General features: G+C 38.5%; 1 protein-coding gene across 5 annotated transcripts in view; it reads left to right on the top strand.

Moving 5' to 3' along the window:
* The window catches only part of CDK6 (cyclin dependent kinase 6), a 139700-nt gene that overhangs the window by 26258 nt on the left and 93114 nt on the right, over positions 1-20328 (top strand). For all 5 annotated transcript variants that reach the window (XM_042044390.1, XM_042044391.1, XM_042044389.1 and 2 more), the window contains exon 3: positions 5540-5675. In XM_042044390.1, the coding sequence (XP_041900324.1) occupies positions 5540-5675 (136 nt within the window). The remainder of the gene's footprint in view (positions 1-5539; positions 5676-20328) is intronic.

Below are 20328 nucleotides of genomic sequence, written 5' to 3' on the forward strand. Positions count from 1 at the left end.
CTACATAACATCTCCCTGTCCAAGATAAATTGATTGATTTTATCTGATGTTAAGTTCTCCCTTTACTGCTGTTTGCCTGAAAGAGATTTCAGATTTCTCCTGGAGACAAAAGGTGAACCTGCTAGTCTTTCCTGGAAGGGTGGCAAAGCAGGAGAAATGTTCACTAACTCCAAGAGCCCAATAGAAAGTAGAGAATAAGGATTTAAGACTTAAAGTTGCCATGAACACTGTAGACATACCCAAGCCTATTTTATTTAATCGAGTTCGGCTCTGGGCACCTGACTGTTGCTGGATGGAGCTGACTGGTGCTGGAGGCAGTGCTGTGCCCTCACGCTGTATGTTTCCTGTGCCGAGGTGGTTCTATTGGCAACAGTCAAAGTCTGTCTTATTAAGCAGCCTGCTGTGGAGGCATATCTTAAGCACTGATACTCATTGGGGAGGCTGCAGCTGGAGTGACAAGCATGTTGGGAAGCTCTTAAAGACCCCATTTGCTTCTGAAAATGGAACTTAGGTCTTGCATTACTGTGTGGCTTTACAAATGTTATACCAGGAAAAATGCAATTTGAATATGAGATACTTAGAATTTAGTGGCCTGTTCATCTGCATTTGTCCTTTTTTTCCATCTGAAAGTGTTCTACTAAAGCTCCTTTGAGCAAGAAAACTCTACATCTGAAATACCAGCTTTCAGAGGCAGAAGTAGGTGATTGCTGATTAAAATGAGACAAAGCAGTATGTCCTGAACAAAGGGAAAGACCTCTGTCATGTGTTTCAGAGTGGGAAGCTCTATTTCCTGTTTTGCTCTGCGGGACTTGGTTCTCCTTATGCACATGTTCCACTCCAGTTGCCCAGCTGTTGTCTTCTTCATCTGAAAGATGACCACTTTGTTACAATCCATTGGGTAGTTGTGATTCCAAGTAGAGACTTGATTTCTGTCAGCAGTCTTTTTTTGCATCAAAAGTAAGAAAGGAAAAGGTAGCTAATATTAGAAGTAAGGGTAAAACTGGTTTCTTTCAAAGAGTACGTTATTTATAAAGTTGGGATGAACAAAGGGCTTGCTGCTGAGTGACTTCCTGAGAACACAAGAGTCTGAGGCTGCTGCTGAAATTTGGACTAAGAGGACGACCGACTGTCGTTCTTCAATACTTCTAGGTATGAGAGGCAGAAATTTTCTGTGCCCTTAAAACTTACGAACTTCCAAGATTAACCTGAGCCAAAGGCAGTAAACGCAAAAGTTGTTCTGGTCCTCCTCCCCATATTTGTCAATAAACCTCAGTCATGGCCTGTGATAATCTTGGTATCCCAATCTTGTGGTGTTAACATAAACACTGTCAGTACACAAGTTCTGTGCTGGTTTTCTGTCATGCAGATAAATACCTTTCAGAGTTAGGCTGAGGCCACCAAACTCTTTTCATCTGTATTTTTGCTCAGATTTGTAAAATCTTAAAACTGGAGCATATTATTTTGCCACTGTTTACCTAACCACAGTCTTCTAAAGCATTTCTTCTACACATAAATCAAAGGCTCCCAATTCTCTTCCTCCGTTACGCATAAGCTAGGAAGTAACTCTTTCTAGGAAGACACTGTTCTAAAGAAAATGAAAGTAAATCTATGTTACTAGAAATCTTTAGGGGCCAAGGACTGGCTTTTTTCACTCCTGTGAGTGACCGTACAAGGATACATACGTGTTCATGTTGGATTAGTCCTACTGCAGCAAAAATAACAGTAAGTGTCAGCAGCAAATATTTAATTTTGGTCTTCCTTTTGGCTATGATCCAGTTAATTTTCCATAAGTACCTACTCATATCGAACAATCTACTCATTGTTTGACGATGGCCAAGAGAAATTATGTCCTACAGTTTTTTCCGGTCTTACAGTCAGGTCTGTCTTTTGGTATGATGGACCTGATCTCCGTCACTGTTACCTCAGTTTGCTCAGGAAAAAAATGTGTATGCCACTTGAGAACGGGAAGCTTCATAGCAATTCTCAGAGCATCTCAAAAGCAAATGTAGTAACATTCAGGGACTTTCTGGGATCAGTTACCATCTACCAGTCAGTAGATGCAATAGTTTTCAAAGTAATAACTGTCTTTCTTATAAAAGCATTAGGTATTCGTATTGGAAAATGAAGGTGAACTGAGGTTGCATTTGTCAGATTTGATGCTGTAAGAAGCTATGGAGACTTCAAGGTGCATCATCTGATTTTCTGCATGCAAAAAATGCCAAAAGTATTTTTGTAGGAAGTCAGGTATTCTTTTAGATTATAGAAAGATCCACTAGGCACTGAACACATAAAACAGAGACACAGATTTGTAGCTGATGAGCGTCTAGTTCAGAACAATTAACTTGAAAAAATGTCTGCATTAAAACACAGGTTCTCTGTTAGTGTCTCTTCAACAGTGTTCCAGTTCAGATCGACACGTTGGGCGGTGTATGACTCCCAGCCAAACATCTTATTAGATACTTGCAGGATTTCCCATAGCGGATCTTATTTAATCAAATAATTCAAACATTTCTTTTGGAAGTACAATGGAAGGGCAGGGCTTGTGTTTACAAAGTATTCAGTATGGAAATCCTGTATTAATTGAGGTACGTTTACTTCACTTAGGACAGTGTCCACATAGTAACTCTTTAAATAAAAGGCCTTTTGCTGTTGCCTATTCCAGAGAGGCAATCACATGCAATGTCAACCTGTCACATACAGAAAATCATGAGGAAATGGCTTCAGAGATGTGCAATGTAGGCAGCAGAGATGTTCCTAATTAAAGAAGACAGCTTTATGGGTGATATTCTCAAAGTGAATGTAAAAGAGTATAATTTATAAAAAGTAGTTTTATCCCTATGGAAACTACTAAATAAAGAGGCTGTGTCTGTCTCAGTCTATTTCAGGAATGATTAGCAGGAGCGATGCCAGATGTTGTCATTCTGTAATGTCATGGATTCATATAACCTATATTTAAATTATTATCTTTTTAAGGTAGCAGGTCTATTTTGTGTGAGTAAACACAAAGTGCTTCTACCCAGCTCAGTGCAGAATCTGGAGCTTTTATGATTAACAGTAAAGCATTTAGAGTTTCACATAAAGAGTATATATAAAGGAAAGATAATGGTGTTACTCAGTGATAATATTACTACTCAGTAAAAGGTAACCAGAATTGTGCTTCTCTGAGTTCCTTATTTTGCTGTGCCAGAAAATGCCAGAATCAAAATAACCCACATACAGAAGAATTAACAGAGAATCAACATTTTCCTCCATGATGAGTTGGAAGTTATATGTTGCTTCTGTGTTTAATACAGTGAAATCTTTTTTCCTTTTTTCCTTGAATTATAACTCTGCTATAGTTGAAAAAATATTTTTGCCAGTGTGTTAAATACCTGGCAAAAGGGGTGTTCTAGAACATTTTTAGGTAAATGTAGGTCAACACAAAGGAATCATACAGTTGGAAATATTTTCCAGTGTTTATGTTCAGATGTTCAGACCTGTCTGGCTCCTCTCTATTTGCATGTGTTGGGGTTATAGGCAGTCCGGCTACATTCCATGTTGATTTATATAAATATATTGCAGATTATTAACCTCCAGCCAAATACCAGCAAATTTCACTTTTCAGGAAAGTATGTGACTTTTCACAAAGCTTATGTACTGTGTACAGGACGTGTACACCCCATTGAGGGAGTCTCAAAGAACGGTATCCATCATGATGAGAAATATGCCAACATATTTTCTCTTACAGTCACTATGTTACCATAATAATTAATGTTTGTTTGTTTGTATTATGATTACAGATTAAGTACAGATCAGTCTTCTAGTAGAGGTAGGGTGACAGTCTCTCCATGTTCTGGAACTCTGGTTCCCAATTTATTACTTGCTGAAAAGCTTCCTTAACCTAAAATGAATGTGCATGCATACATTTTCAAAAGATGGTGGATAATAAGCAATTTTTCAGTTTCTGACCAAAGATTATTTAGGAAATGCTGTCAAAGTGGGAGCACAGCCCTACCATGGTAATGTCAAGTTAAAAATACTGCTCTCTTGAGCCCGAATTACATTCTTCCCAGGTGGTTATGCCTATTTTAGTGTTTCCTTGTCTTGTGAAATATATTGAGATTTAAGGTAAGAAGCAAAATCTTGGTATAAGATCTCAAGTACACGTTGCCAGATTGTCTGTTTTGTCAGATGTCCTCTGGGAAAAGCAGGGACCCCCAAGGCTTTGTGTGTGATCAGTTGTGTTCAGATCCTGCATATAAAGCCTTTAGTCCTTCAACAAACAACAAAAATATTACTTGATAACATTACCAGAAATCCTGCACTTCTTAATTCTAATAAAGTAATTCTAAGGAACAGGGTGAAAGATAAAAGTAATGTGACAGCATCACTGGTACGATGTTGGAAAAAATAAGCCATAGTATCAACTCTAGTTTGGTCTGTTATCAATGAGAGACTCTTCAGTTTAATTGTCTAGACCTTTTTCTCAGTAACTCCATTCATTTTTTAAATCTGCTATCACCTAGTAGAAGTAGTGATTCATTTTACTGCCTCGCCTCAGAGAGAAATGCAATCTGATCTTAGAATATAAAATTAAATGAATAAGCACATGAGTTTAAAGTGTGTGAGCAGGGAAGAAATGTCCTTCCGGCTGTTTAGATGGTTTCCTCTTAGGATTTTGTGGAAGTGGGACTTGAGGAAGGATAGTGAAAGTCGCTGGTATGAATATAGGTGTGAAGCATAGAATGATGGGCAGATGTTTTTGAAAAAGATAAAACAGTGGTTAAAGCTGGCATGGTAGATGGAGAAGATGAGAGAAATCCTACTTAAAAAGAGAAAACAATGGAAAATAGAGTAATCAGATAGGAATGTGGTGTTATGAAGAGCTTTGTAAATTATTTTGATATTGTGCAACAAGGTGAAATGATAAAGAAGCTTCAGTAAAAGAATGACCAAAAGTGGTGAAAGAAGTAATGACATCTTGTGCACAAAGCTTTTTTCCAAACTGTATACTGACTCTGAATGTATTCCTTGCATTGAGGAATTTGCAAGAGGGATCAGCAAAAAAATTCTGTTCATGCTGAAGGAGATTTAATTATAAAGCTGTATAATGGTATACGTGGGAATTACGTGGAAAGAAACTGAAGGTGCATGCAAACACTCTGTATTTTTTCTCAAAAATATTTCCTGCTTTTTTTTTTTTTAATGACTGTAGGTACTGGAGCCTAGAATGTGGATAAATATCAAGGAATTTTCTGTATTAACTCTAGTTGCTGTGTCAAAAAAATACATTCTTTTTGTGTAATTATTCTACATTCAACAGCTGATGAGTTCTTAATAATTAATCCTATTTCAGAATTCACAAGTGGAAGACTGAGATGGTAATTTTGGTATATCAACTGTTATCTGATGAATCAAGAGCTCAAAGATTGGTCTACCTTTGGAAGGCTCTTTTCCATTCTATATACTGGAAGAAATTTAAATAGACATGCTTGAGATGAAAGGTATGTCTGTACTGGTTGCTGTATACTTACCTCTTCTCTTCTTTTCCTCCTCTCAGATTGTTTGATGTGTGCACCGTGTCACGAACAGACAGAGAGACCAAGTTAACGTTAGTGTTTGAACATGTGGATCAAGACTTGACTACTTACTTGGATAAAGTTCCAGAGCCTGGAGTGCCTACTGAAACTATAAAGGTATTTAAGGAGAAAGATTTTAGAAGATAATATTTTGGAGATAAATAAGAGAGACAGACTGCATTTTGATTCCATAGTATTTTGTTACATCAAAATTGAGTAGTGCCCAGCTTGGGACATGAACTGCAGCACAAAGTAACAGATATAATTTCTTTCTGGAAATGCTGCACATGTGGTTTTATTCCTCTTCCAGAGTTCTAAATTGACTGAATCTCTACTGTTACACCAAATGTAGCATTCAAGCACAGGAAGGACATGAACCAGTTGGAGCAAGTCCAGAGCAGGGTCACTAAGTTGTTTAGAGGGATGGAGCACTTATCTTACGAGGAAAGGCTTAGAGAATTGAGATTGTTCAGCCTGGAAAAGAGAAGGCTTAGAGGTGACCTAATTGCAGCCTTCCAGTACCTGAAGGGAGCCTGCAAGAAAATGGAGAGAGACTATTTGCAGGAGCATGTAGTGACAGGAAAAGGGGGAGTGGTTTAAAACTGAAAGAGTATGTTTAGATTAGATATTAGGAAAGAATTCTTTACTGTGAGGGTGGTGAGACACTGGAACAGGTTGCCCAGAGAAGTCATGGCTGCCCCACCCCTGGAAATGTTCAAGGACAGGTCAGATGGAGCTCTGAGCTACCTGGTCTAGTGTAAGGTGTCCCTGTGCATGGCAGCAGGATTTTTAAGGTCTCTTCCAATAATGCCGTTCTATGATTCCGGGATTCTGTGAAATGGTTAAGAATGACCTTTGCTTCCAGCTGCAGGCAGATGATTCTGTTATTGTTTAGGTGGAGACTACTTGAACCTTCCCTTAAAGGTGAAGTGCTGGATATTGTTAGAATGAATAAAATAAATCCTGTGCTCCTTATCCCTTTTCCTTTGCCTTTCATTTCCCCAAGAGACTGCTTTTGTTTTATGTCCTTCTTGCCAGCAGAGTTTCTGTACAGTCTAAGAGCAAGAAATGTTCATTGTGTACCTGTGGTGTGCTCTGCAGAGGATGGGCTGAAGGGTGGGGGTAGTCATGACCAGTTGTTTTAGAAGCTGGGAAGGCTCTCAGTAACTGGGAGGACAATCATGAAGTTTTATTGTCATGTTATCTCATATTCTGCATCTTTAAGGGAGGACCTCTACCTAGGATAGGATGTGCTTGCATTATTGTTAATAAAATGCATATACCAACTCCTCTGCTTTTCTGGGAATTTCACAGCAAAGTGCCATGTTGAGGATTATAGGTTGAAGTGTTTGACAAAAACGTTTATACCTGGGAAGAGAAGCAGAGGGATTGATGTCGTTACATTTTGACTGTGTCTGTTTAACATTTCTTTTGATTTTTCTATTTCCATGAGGAGAAATCATTTATGCTTTCAGAGATGCATCATCTTTCACTTGTATAAGTACTTTCTGGAAGTATGTTGTATCATCTTTGTCTGGCAAAAGTCTCCAGGGAGGAAAAGAAAACGTGAAAACTACTGGAAATTTAATTGTTTTAATAGTTTTTTAAACAACTTAAAACTTAGGAGGTGTTTGATCTTTCAGTATAAAATTAGAACTAAAGCAGATAAAGATCTATTCACTGTTGTCAAAGTCACATATGTATAATATCAGACAGTTCCAGCAACCATGTTTTTAACCAACCTTAGTGGATAAAATAAAATTTTTGGAAAATGGATACAGCTTTGATGCAGTCAGAAGAAGACTGGACTCTACCTGTTACATTGTAGAACTATTTTATGATAATGCTATTAAGGTTCTGTTTTCCTCCTAGGACTTTGAAGCTACTTACATGAACTGTATTTCAGCTTAACTAACCTTGGGAAAATAAGATGCAAGGTGACTGGCATATTATCTAACTAAATATATTGAAATTGATGGGAGCTGAAAGAGCAAGCCTCTGAAATCTCAGTTTGAAGTATCTTTTGATCTATGTTTCATTTAAAGGAAATACAAGACATGGGCACTGTACTAAAGTATTTGTGATTTCCAAAAATCCTGTTCTAAATTTGCACTATTAGACTGTCATATACATGTTTGAATATACATTTCATGGAGATTATATACTGATGAAGAAAATAGTTGTGCTGCTTACTTTCAAAAAGCCCTATTCTGCATACATGGTTTACTAGTTAACCCAGTTGCTATATCTGACAGTTTGGCACAATAAAATAGAAAAGCCACACAGAAACAAAGAGAAGCAATTTTGGTCTTTTATGTACAGTGCAAGTTCCGCTGCAACTAGTGAAATTAGTAACTGTAAAATTCAGCTTGTGGTACATAATCTCTTTTTAAATGGGTGAGGAAAAATGTAAAATTGCTGTTTACTTGGTCATCACTGTTGATTTCAACATTTTCACAGTAGCTGTTGTGTTTTTTCTTGAATCCTGTTTGGCACAGGAAAAGAGAGAGATTCGGTTAACCTAAGTTGCACCCTGTTGCTTCATGTTTGTGTCAAAACGCCCAGTTTTTGGAGGTACTTTTGCTGATAGTCAGGGCTGATCACATGAGGAAGGGTCTCAAGGCTTATTTTTAGTATATTTCAATACCTTTCTAATGATACAAGCTTTATGGATATTCCTGGTAGAAATTGAGAAAAAACATACTTCTCCTGGCTGCAGGGAAATACTACAATTTTGTAGCAGCTGAGCATTTAACCCAGAGCACATACATCGTTAAATGACTAATCTGACTTTTTATAGTTTGGCTTTTGAGGTTAATATGGATTTGTACTTCATTTATTTTCCAGAATTGCAGACAATTTGTGTAGAGTATTTCCCCTCACTGCCAGCACAGTACAAAACAACTGCCAGTATTGTAAGACCATCTGTTAAAGTTCTGCATGTGTCAGCAACACAGAAGTGCCAAATGAGCCAAGTAAGCTCTGGATAGCTTGAAGGATCTAATATACCTCTTTGGCACTATGGTGTAAAATCAACAGTTGTTAGTGGAACTTCAATGACATAAAATTACTACGAGAGAAGTATCAGCCCCAAAAGATCCTTTCTGTGTGAATTGACTACCATCATTACATAACATTTAGGAAAGGGAGGCTCAGCTTTTGCTGGTTTGGGGCATGCTGGGGTTTTTGGTTACCAGTTGTCAAGAAATATAAGTGACACCAGTACCATTTTAAGAACTTCTATATGTTTTGCAGGCAATCATCAGACTGTAGCAGTTCAGAGAAATTAATCATATTGATCATTTAAACACAACTAGAGCTTTTGTCTTAATGTTGCTCACCAATGCCTTTCTAATGCGTAATGTGCTGCAGTAGGAGTCACCCTAGAGGGTGTTTTAGAAAGATATAGACAGGTGTCCATGACATGGTAGAAGAGAGGTAGTTTCCCTATGTGATGTTGCCTGGTAGTGGGAATACTCACCCAGGATGTAGAACAGACATGCTGTCTTCCCCTTTCTGTCACCAAGAGTGTGAATGCTCTCATCCATTTCTGTGGCTCTGGCTTCTGGGTTCTAGGTTATTCTGGACCGAGGAATTTTATATCTTTTCCTGCTGAAGCCCTTCCACTATTATTTAATGGAGTCTACTTTGAGCTAGAGATGGTGAACACTACTCCAAGTACTTGTAGACATAGTGTTCACTTTTGAAAGAGAACTATATTCAGCCTTTAATCTACTTAATAAGCCTTTGTAGCTGCTGGACTGTAGTCACGCTCACACTTGCTGGCTTCCTCTGTCAGACCTGATTAATATATGTTCCATATGGCATGAATCAGAATCAGCGATGACAACATCTTCCTTCTTTCCTCTCTCCCCATCGTCTCCTCCCTTCTTTTCTTCATGGGATACTCTTTAACTTCGGTGCAGTTTATGTGGAAATGGAAGGTATGAGTTCAGTTTCCTTTGGACACAGCTGTTAGTCATGCAGAGGTCTTTGGTAACATTAATGGTCTTAGCAGTTGAGTCTCCAAGAGACTTGGCTCATTAGGAACTTCTGTTAGTTGACATAAGGGCAGTGGAAGTGGGAATGACACGTCTGCCACAGAAAGATGAGGGTTTTTTTAAATAGGTAACAGACCACTGAAGCATTTTGATATTCTAGCCTTTGTGTCTGGAGCGTGTTTAACCTGCGTGGTCACATCTTGTTCTGATGCTTGTGAGACTGACATGGGGTTTTTTTGCTCCCAAGTAATTTTGATATGGATATGGTTGTTATAACACTAAGTACATTTTTAATGTGTAAATCTTGCATATGCAACCAAGATATGTTTATTGATTTAAGATAATGCAGTGTATTTAATAATACTTAGCTTTAAATTGATCTCTGTGTGTGATGGCTTAGTATATAAAGCTGTACATTAAGTTGTTATGAAATGGTTTTTTGGAGTTCCTTCTGGTCATCTTGTTCTGCTGGACCAAAGAGTCTGTAACAGCGAGAGGGAACAACAAACTGTTACTGAGGTTCTTTAATTTTAGTAATGAACAAAGTTAACTTTGCGAGGTAATGTCATTATAAGTAGACTTGTGGCTTCTTGCAGTAGTTTTCTTACAGAAATTTAAAATTTAGGCTACATGTGCTAAGTGTGCTGTGCCTGTTTCAATCTGGCAGTCAGAACAGGAGGGAACAGAACAAAGGTCTCCAGTATAGCAGGTGCATATGTTATCTGTCATAATATGTTGCAAAATCCAGGAATGTCCTTCTACCCAGGTCTGTGATACGTGAATCTTCATGGTATTCCCTCCAGCCTGGAACAGGGCAGTGGAATCACAGAGTGAGCAGGGTTCAGTGTATGTGCTTTTCTCTGTTGTGTCCTGATTCCTCACCCAAGTGAATGCTTCTGTGAATGGGTATTTTTTGGATATTTACTTCTTTGCACAGAAAGCCTATATACCCATTTGATTCAGGTATGCAGATTTTGGTATTTAGATGCCTGAAATTTAGAAAGTGCAGCAGTGAACCTAATTCCCTTTTGTGGGCTTATCAGATAGTAGCCCATAAATTGAATTTTTAAATATTAGTCCCAGTCATAGAATACATGTTATTGTTGCATCCCTGTGCATGTCCTTAACTTACATTACCTGCTATCAAACCAGGCAGACTGGTCACATCTTTGCAAGACTCTTAGAAAAATTAATGTGAAGATGCTGTTTCTCAGAAAGCAGACCAGTGTTCACTGTTGTGAGGTGACTCATCAGCCATATGCCATGGTTGTACCTACTCAGTTGATCACGTATGAGATGTGAAGCAGATGTCACACAATCATGCAGTTCTGAAAATAAATCAAGATGTTCCAGGAAAACAGTTTCACCAGTACTGAGAGTCTTGAGAGTGTGGCTGTATTTAACAACATCAAAGTTAAAAGTTAAAAAAAAGAACCTGCTCGAATTAATAAGAAAGATACTAACAGAAGAGCTGTTATTATCGTTTTCCTGTCAGTACTTTTATGGTAAAGAAAGAAACAAAACTTAGTGAGGAATTTGGAGTGTACAAATAATGGATCAGATCCCCAACTAATACTAAAAAGTGTAAATCCATTCAGTGAAATAGTGCCTGTTTACAGCTGCTAAGGATTTAGTTTTTGTGGATTATTTTGCAACAAATATTTTTCTGAATCTGTGTTATAAATTAGAGTTGCCACTCAAAATAAGTGAAAAACAAAAGGACTGAATTGATATATCAATGTGGGATAAATCTTTTTTTTTTTCTTTTTCTGTTATCCTGCTGTTAGGGGTTGGACTTCTGCATTAAAGGGTAGCAGAAGAGAGAGCAAGTGTCCTGTACAAGCTCTGAAAGAACTAAACATTAAAAAATGGATGTTATCTGGAGTGGTGGTTCCCTCTGTTGTAGGTGGAGTAATTTCTCCCCATACCATGCTGCATGGAGAGACACAACCTCATCTCCTCTGGCTGGTAGCACGTAGCAATGTACAAGCTGACCAAGGGGTTAGGAGGAGTTACTATGTGAATAAAGGGACTGACTGCAGCTCAAAGGATGTAAAGGATGTTATGCAATATAGTCTGATATCCACATACCCACACAGTTACTGCTTTAGCTTGGACCTTTTTACTGTTAGTGTACAGCCACTGATTTTAATTATGGTGGCGTAAAATTCTCGAAATTTCTACCGTTTCCAAATTCAAATGCAAACCTTTTCAATCTGATGACAATGTATAGTTGTTTTTTGCAATGCTGTAGCCTGGGATTCCTCAGACCTCCATTGCTTGCAAACTGAGAGCTCATAAAAATGTGAGGCACTCCAATAATTTTAAATCACTCTGTCCTGACTAGAGTGATTTAAAATCAGTGGAGCGCTTCACATTTTTTCAGTTGTTCCAGTTTGGAAAGCAGTCGAGCAACACTGTAGCATAATGCATGAAAGCAACCTGCCTGAAATAATAATTTTAGTCTTTCAAAACAATGATACTGAATTAGAAATGTCACTGTGAAATGATGTCTGTCAAGGGCTCTGTAAATAGACATGTCAACCTACTTTTCTTTTGTAGTCCAAACTCTGAAGGCAGCAGTGCAGTCCAGTAGGGCCCTAAGGGACACATCCTTTTTGAAGTCAGAAGGAAGCTATTGTTTTCAATAGATGGAGGGCCAGAAATCATCTTTATTCAGAAAGTCAAAGGGAATTAAGAAACTGAAGGGATTTTGAATTGTGGGCAGGGAAGGAGATTGAGCCTTTGGTAGAACGGATTTATGATCAAGTCATTGCAAAATTGCAGTATTACAAACACTAGAACTGAAGTGTTGCTATCAGCTCGTTTCATTTCTGTTAGTTCAGCAGAGCTGGGCATGGATGTGATGCATAAAAAACCTTATGGATCCTACTGCTCTGCATTCCCTTGAGATTCTCAGATTGTTAATGACCCTGATTTTTTGCTACTGGAACATCGGTGTGGTACCAATTGCTATGTGAATGCTTTGATGACGCTGAAAGAAAGGGAGCACGTGGTAGGAATAATGCTCAAGCAAGTATAGAAGTGGGGCTAAGCTGCCAGGCAGCGTGTCAGAGACAGTGCCGTACTGTTCTGCATCCAACCAGTGGCAGTTCCTCCAAGTGGGAAGTATTTTTGAGATGCTTTCCTTTGTCTCATGGTGGTGGTACACAGTTGCAACTTGCTCTGCAAGCACATCCTGCCTCAGTGATCAGCAGAAGTGTCACTCATGTTTCCAGAGTCTTTCTCTTCATCAAACACAAGATGCCACATTTAAAGCAATTAAGAGAAAGCTGGTGCAACTTAAGGTGCACATAAAGCAGTCGCAGAACAACAGACTGAAATCTTCGGATTTACCCATGTTCTAAATTTGCTTAAAAGCCATATGCTACTTTAGAAAAATAATTTGAGGGTTGGTCTGCAGCAGATGTGAGATAAAGAGGAGATGTTCAAAGAGCCATTCTTGACTTTTTGCGGGGACAGATAAGAATCACTTTTTTAATAGTAGTTTCTGCACTGGAAGGAAATCAGTCCCCTATGCAGTACACCCACAAAGTTGTACTTCATACCAAAAGAAGCACACAGAGATGGGAAAAGTAGACAATAGCACAGATTGTGACAAGGTAGATACTTGGGAAATCTGAGCAACATACTTGTTCTTATTGAACTCCAGATTCTAAGGGTCAAACTCAGCTGATCTGGGACAAGAAGCATTGTGGCAGAACACATTTATCATCTCTGTCAACCCAAGTTACTGCTGCTTGGATTCTCTAAACTAGAATGTTTACAAAGTGTCTATATTTACTCACAGCACTTATAGAGCCATAGTGTAAAATAATTCAAAAGCTGGCCACAGACAACTCATAGCTAATAAAAGATAATACAGTAATCAAATAAGTAATTTTTCCTTAAAACTGTTTTCCCTATTCCACCCCAAGAGAAATTTAATAATTTTGGACTAGCTGTGTACACTGTTTTTATGCCAGTGAATAGACAGGTTATTGTATCCCACAGTAAAAATTCATTTGAAGCGTGTTACTTTAGTAGCATACTGATTTAATCAAGATATGTTTTGTTTGTTTCTTTTCCTCCATAGCAGATGTATTTAGCTTACGCCAGAAAGCAAAATTCCATACAAATGGGCAGAGATGGAATTTTTTTGTATTACATGTTTTCATATGTAGAACGTAAAGTCAGCTTTAAGAATTTTTCTATTATTTATGAATACATAGGCACATAAACACACATACATGTATAAACGTATATTGTAAAAGTCCTCTAACACATTTGCAGAAAAAAAAATACGGCTATTTGAGTGAGAGAAAGGGAAACTGTTATCATCACTCTTCTGTCTCCAGAGTTCATTTTCTCAAAATAGGTGTGGCCCAGAAAAGGCCAGAACTGGCAATGCAGATGCTTAGAGTAAAAAGTACACAGATACATAGGGGGTAGCACCAGCTCTCCTGCTGTGCCTAGAGTGGTCTGGTGTATATTGCCTTTACGTGTCTACACATGAAGGCACATTGTACATACATGTACACACACATACACATGTGGGCATGTGGGTGTGTATGTATGAATATATATGTATGTGTGTGTGTATATATACAGACATGTATGTGCTGATTCCCTGAGTCCATCCTATAGCTCATCACCCAAGACAGCTGAGCTGTTGCATTCATAGGGAAGGAATAAAACGAGACCCAGCTGAAGCTGTGCCTCTCCCTCCTACTCAGTGTGTCAGATGAGACACACATGGAGAGCCCCTGTCCCACCCGCCCCTGTGGATACCAGAGCACACACGGTTCCTCCCTGCTTCCTGTCCTCAGGCCATCAGGCAGGAAACTGCAGAGAAGCACCAGCCAGGGGCATCAGCCAGCTACACTCAGCTGCTAGAGCAACTGAAGCCAAAACCTCTTGATACTCAGAGCTGCTTTCAGTGATTTCAACTCCATGTTCTCTGCCTGTTCTATTCCTATTTTCCCTTTCCCCTTTCCATCTTTCTCTTTCACCTTTTTTCCCTTCACTTCCACTTCGTATTTACACAGTAAAGTATTCTTCTGTTCTTTCCCTTCCTCTAGAACTTTTCTCTCCATCACTGTTCTTTCCATTTCACCTACGCTGTCCTTACTCTACTCCCATAAAAGTGTAGCATCATGGAACTGTCACACTGTTTCTCCACCTGGGGTCTGTCTTGCCCATTTTTTTGGTGAGCTTTTAATGGAAGAGGCTCTGTGAAAAGCCTTGACTTTGGTGCCCACCATAATAGGTCCTCCTTTTTGACTGGCCTTTACACAATACCTTGTTACACATGAGTCATCATAATCAGATCCTACAACAGCAGTATTGGTGTGAAGCAGTGCTCTTCCACTGCATTGCTGTTTCCCCACCACAGCGACTTCACACATTTACACAACTGCTTCTTTTATGTATCAGTGCTCTGTAATCAGCGTATGGTTCATGTTACAGGTTTCTCAGGTTTCAAACTGAAATAAAATGAGCTTACCATTTTGAGAATATCCTTTTTGAGAAGTCCAAACAAAGACACACATTATTAGTAAATTCGCAAACAGCTGCCAGAAGACAGAAAATTTAGAATGGAAACACGAGTGAAATAACAGAAATACTCTTTGTTGTTTGTTCTTGGTGCAACAGCAAGGGAAAATGTTTAGAAATTTAAATGATTGATTTATTTGTAGTTTTAATAAATCAGACATGGTTTTGGAGCACTTGCCAATGTTGCTACTCCAGAGCGCAACTATGGGTCAAATCCTTCTGTGGTGCAACTGTGGGATTCTTAGGGTTCCTCTAGGAGTGAGTGTGGGACAATGCTGTTAGCAGCCGCAGGCAAGCAGTCTTTAATTTGTTTTACTGCAAAGATGGAATCGTTTGCCATTAAGAAAGAGCAAAGGTTCAAGCTCCTGGATCAAATCTGTCCTTCGTTTTTGGATTGGAAACCCTATCCAAAGACTCATAAACATCACTATTGTAGATTCTTTTTGCTTCTCTGTTACCATTACAGCTATACAGTACACCATTTACATCTGTACGTATAAAACATTTAAACTCATGCTGGAATATATAGTTGCACCTTCTGGTTCAACTTCAATTCCAAAGGAAAAACCCCAAAGGGAGCAGAGGCTCTGCTTCAGCAAAACTTTTAAGCTTCTGCTTAATTTTATGTCAGCAGATTGCTCCAGTATTAAAAATGAGGTTGAAAGACTGAATTAGCGGAGCTAACAGAGGAGAATCAGTTGTTACCCTGTGATACTAACCTGATGAATTCTAACTTTAGAACAAAGAAGAATTGAAACAATTGTTTCCTTAGTCTCAGATTAGTCATAAAACATGTGTTTTGCTTGTGTTTAAATGCTTTGTCAGAGAGAAGAAGTAGTCCTCCCTCAAAACTTATGTGTAAGCAGTGTCTGTGCATTTGCAGCCAGACTCCTGACTATTCACAAAAACTTGTCATAGCTGGTCAGCATGGTAAATTGACTCAGTAATGGCAAAGGGCTCCAGTGATCACAGGGTTTGGTGGACTATTTTGTTTATATCTGTTTTTCATTAATATCATAGCTGTTGTGGCCACAGAATATCCTATTTGCTTTCTTTGAAAATAATGACCCTTGAGAATACCCATTTCCAAGAAGAAGCTGTATTTTGCCATTGTGACCAACTCAATAAATGCCACTTGCATTCTGTCTTTATTAATGCTGAACAGTGTCTTATACCTTAAAGGGCCCTTTGAAATTAGTGGCTTAATTGCGAATGAAGTTACTGCTCAACAGTTTTCACTGTTGCTAAATATGTTACTTTACAAACAACACCATAAAAATTCTAATTATTCTAAGATGTCCCACTTTTTTTTGTCTATGCAATAGGAAGCATTGCACTGTAACTTTAAAATACCAAAAATAAGCAAGAAGACACATTAACCATCTCTTAAGAGTGTTTAATTTCCAAGCCAATAAACTCAGCTGCTGGATATTTGTCCTTTGTTTTAGAATGTGATAGTTCTGTTGCATAACTACAATTAGGGACTTTCAGAACACTCCAAAATGTTACAAGATTCTGTGGATGGAAATGCAGGGTTGTTTTTAATTTAGTTTTACAACAGGGAAGGAGCACTGGAATGGCAGCATGTTACCTTTTTTTAACATTTAGTTTATGATTCATTCTAAAATATTCTTTCATTTGCAGTTAACATCAGATATTCCTGTTCTGACAAGCAGAGTAAATATTTTAGCAAGGACTTTTTAGAGAGAAATTTTGACAGTAACATACTCCTCCCTTAGTGTTACAAAGGAAATACTTGCTATCCAAACCCAGAGTTGGCATTTTAATGCAAATGGTTACAAAAGAATACACAGAATTTTACAAATGTAAAATGCAGTTAATGAAAGAGTATACAGATGTCTTTCATGTATGTAAGTAAAAATGCCTAAATTGAATTCTGAAAATGTCAACAGTGATCTCTGAGCCATATGCTTGTTATTACAGTAGTATGTTGTGTATAGCTGTCATTCAGTGAGAAACAACACAGATCAAAAGGGAAAATACATATAAAAACATTAAGTTAGAGGAGAGACCATGTTACAAAGCATTTTGTATTATGTTTTTGCCTTGATTAGAAGATACCGCTTTTTCTTGCTTTTTGTTTGCTCATGTAATTCGTGCTGATGTCTAAAGTGCTTATTGAAGACACAGGAACAGGAGAATAGAGGCCAAGCTGCTTGGGCTATAGTGAACCAAAACTGCAAGAGAGATGCATGCTTTGCAGAGAGTTTAATATGAAAACGAACCACAGTTTCTTTGCTTGGTTTCTGGAGCAGAAAGTCACAAAACAAGCAGAAAACTTCTGGTTCTTGATGGAATGGTTAGTTTAGCTTCCTTACATCATCTACGCTTGAGTATTTCAGACTAACTTCTTTTTCAATTAAACAAATTTAGACCTAGCTTGACTTAGCCTATCTCTGTGAAGCTGGGGCCTTGGAAAATATTACTGAAGTAGCTTTAGCCTTAGGTTTGCATTTTGTTCTTTTGCAAATGTGGTAGAGGTAACCTTGATTTGCTAATTAGTGAAGTCACGCTTTATTGTGACAGAAAACTAAGAACAGTCCTTCAGTGAAAATAACAAAGACCTACCCCATGGTGATTGATGAGAACGTTGTACAAGTGAAATGAGCTGGAAAGTCATCATCTTGTCTTTTCCTTTGCCACAGGAAAAGCATAACAGAGAGATTTCTTTTCTTCTGGTCCTGATAAGGAGTCTAACGAAGCATAAGGAGAGGTTACAGAGCATGGAAATGTGTCACACCCAGCTGCTCACTAGCTTGCAAAGCTGCAGTAAATAATACAGTTGCTATTTAATAAACAAAAGAAAACAGAAGTCCTTTGATAGTGATCCCTAGCCTCTCTCATTTGCCCTTCTGATGATACAGTTTGTTTCTACTTAATTGACTGTAGTTTTGGAATAACATATAGAGTTTGATACTGTATTGTATGATTGGTAATTATTTTGTTGTTATTGATAGGGAAAACAAAAGACTTAGGTTTCTGGGACCTGATTCAGCAAAGTATAGACATATGTGGTCCAGGTTGTCTGGGTCATAGCTACTTTTTTTCTCATAGGTTCTCCATGAATGATTACAGTAAAGATACTCAAGAATACATGTAGTTTTCTTTTCCAAATTGCATAATCAATAGCATACTTTTCTGCTTGTCACAGGTTACACTTTGGAGAAGCAATATTGCATTTGCCATAAGCTGCATTTCTCACGATTGGCTCTTTTTGCACACTAACTTCTAATATACCTGTGTCTTAAAAATGTCTTAAAGTTTGTTTTGTTTAATATTTGGGGAGGTGAAGGGACGAAATACCCGCTGCCTGTGAAATGTTGGAGGCCATCTTCTCCCCTCCCAAGAAGATTGTCAGTTCTCATGTTGCACCTTTCTTCTCACCCCCAAAGTAGAGCTGGTTTTTGTCTATTATGTTAAGATTAGGAAATAAGTAGGCTCATCACTCTTTGTGTCACTGTAAGTTGAAGATACCTACTTTTCTTTAGAATCAGTCAAGTGTTCAAAAGAAAACAAGGCAAGGTTTACACTAATGTGTGCTAATGTAAATCAGTGTTATTTCACTCAGAACTGGAGGGGCTGTGGCACATGTCACTTTGGGGAGGCTCAGCAGATGTGTGGGACCATGTCCCACCACTGCAGCCACAGCAAACATCACAGTCACGTCACTGCCTGCTGCAGTTTGTTGTATCTGAAATGCAGAATGGGCTGCTGAGGAATCTAGTAGCTGGCATCTTCCAGTGACCTACTTTGCTTGGTTATCACCTGGGCTGTGGGAGGCAGCAACCCAAAGAGATGGAGTAGGACCACAGGCCCTGAGAGTGAGTGTAGAGTGGAATAGGGTGCAGTGCAGGCATGACAAGAAGGGTCAGAACTGGGAATGGGGAAGGAAGGGGCAACAGGGCTCATGAAGGGAGGAAAGAGACATGTAAAAGGAAAGGTAAGAGATAAGAGAAAGGAGAAAGTGATAGACCATTTAAGTGGAATGGAATGGGTAGCCATTCCCATAATCTGGTGCTACCAGCAAACTTCTCATTCTCTCAGTGCCAACAAAAGACTTTGTATATATATGCTCAATTCCTCTTGCAAAATGTCTTCTCTTCGCCTTGTCTGTAGGATGAGGTGCTTGTCTGTTCCCTTTTTAAAGCTGTTGGTTCAGGAGCCCTTGGTTTTTTAATTCAAGTTAACAGAATTGCAAATTAATTGCTGCTGTAAACATGGAGAATAACTCAATCTGCTGAGTGCTTCCGAGAAACAATTGTGCTTCCAAGAAAACAGTATCTTGTTTCCTACTTTTAATTTAGGTGTAGTAAGGCATCAATAAGATGCTCATTCTGATATTTTCAGAGCTTAAACAATGCTTTAACAGCATTGCAAAACTATATGTAAAGTTCTTAGATGGGGTATCCTGGGCAAGCTGATTCCAGTAGGCCACTGTCCCCTCTCAGTTTTTTCTTGAAGCCCATTTCTGCCCATGAATGATACAAAATAAATCTTTCCTCTTCTGTATATCTTTGATTTTCTTGAAGGTTGTTAAGCCCTTATAACTGAAAGCAGATTCTTGTTCTTTGGAGTATTTAACAAACATTAACTAGTTAATCTTTGCAAGACTTGTGAATTAGTTAACCATTATCCCTGAATTTATAATATGGAGAGAGAGGCAACAGACTTAAATGTACTCCTGTGACTAGAGCTGGGGTAGTAATAGACCCCAATGTTGAGCCATTGTACAGCACTGACGAGCATCACAGTTCTTCTGCTGTGCCAAGTACACTACAAGCAAAAAAAAAAAAAAATCGAAGTGACTTTTAAAAGCTTTATTTATTACGTATTCCCTGGGGAGATTAGGAGGGGATTGTCTTCTTACTTTCCTCTGTGTTCACATCTTTAATAAAAACTGTTAACTATTTATTAGAAGAGTGTCTAACTTTAGAGGATACTAGTATTTTGATGCCTGGTGTCATGCTGACATTTTTGTCTCAGTGAAGGTTGGTTACATCTCTCTGAAGGTGCTGTTGGTTCCAGTGAGTGTGGGAGGAAAATGGAAATACTGAAAAGCAGTGGGACCAGCTCAGGTCTTTGAAAATTGATGGGTAGAGTCCCGGTAACTTCCCTGGACTTCATTGTGCCTAATATGAGGCCATTTTCTTCCTCAGCATGCAAGTGCCATTTATGACTATGCTGAATTCCTC

Source organism: Corvus kubaryi, unplaced genomic scaffold (assembly GCF_017639235.1).
Source record: "Corvus kubaryi isolate FWS band 111438036 unplaced genomic scaffold, C.kubaryi_AGA036_p1.0 37398, whole genome shotgun sequence".
NCBI classification, from domain to species: domain Eukaryota; kingdom Metazoa; phylum Chordata; class Aves; order Passeriformes; family Corvidae; genus Corvus; species Corvus kubaryi.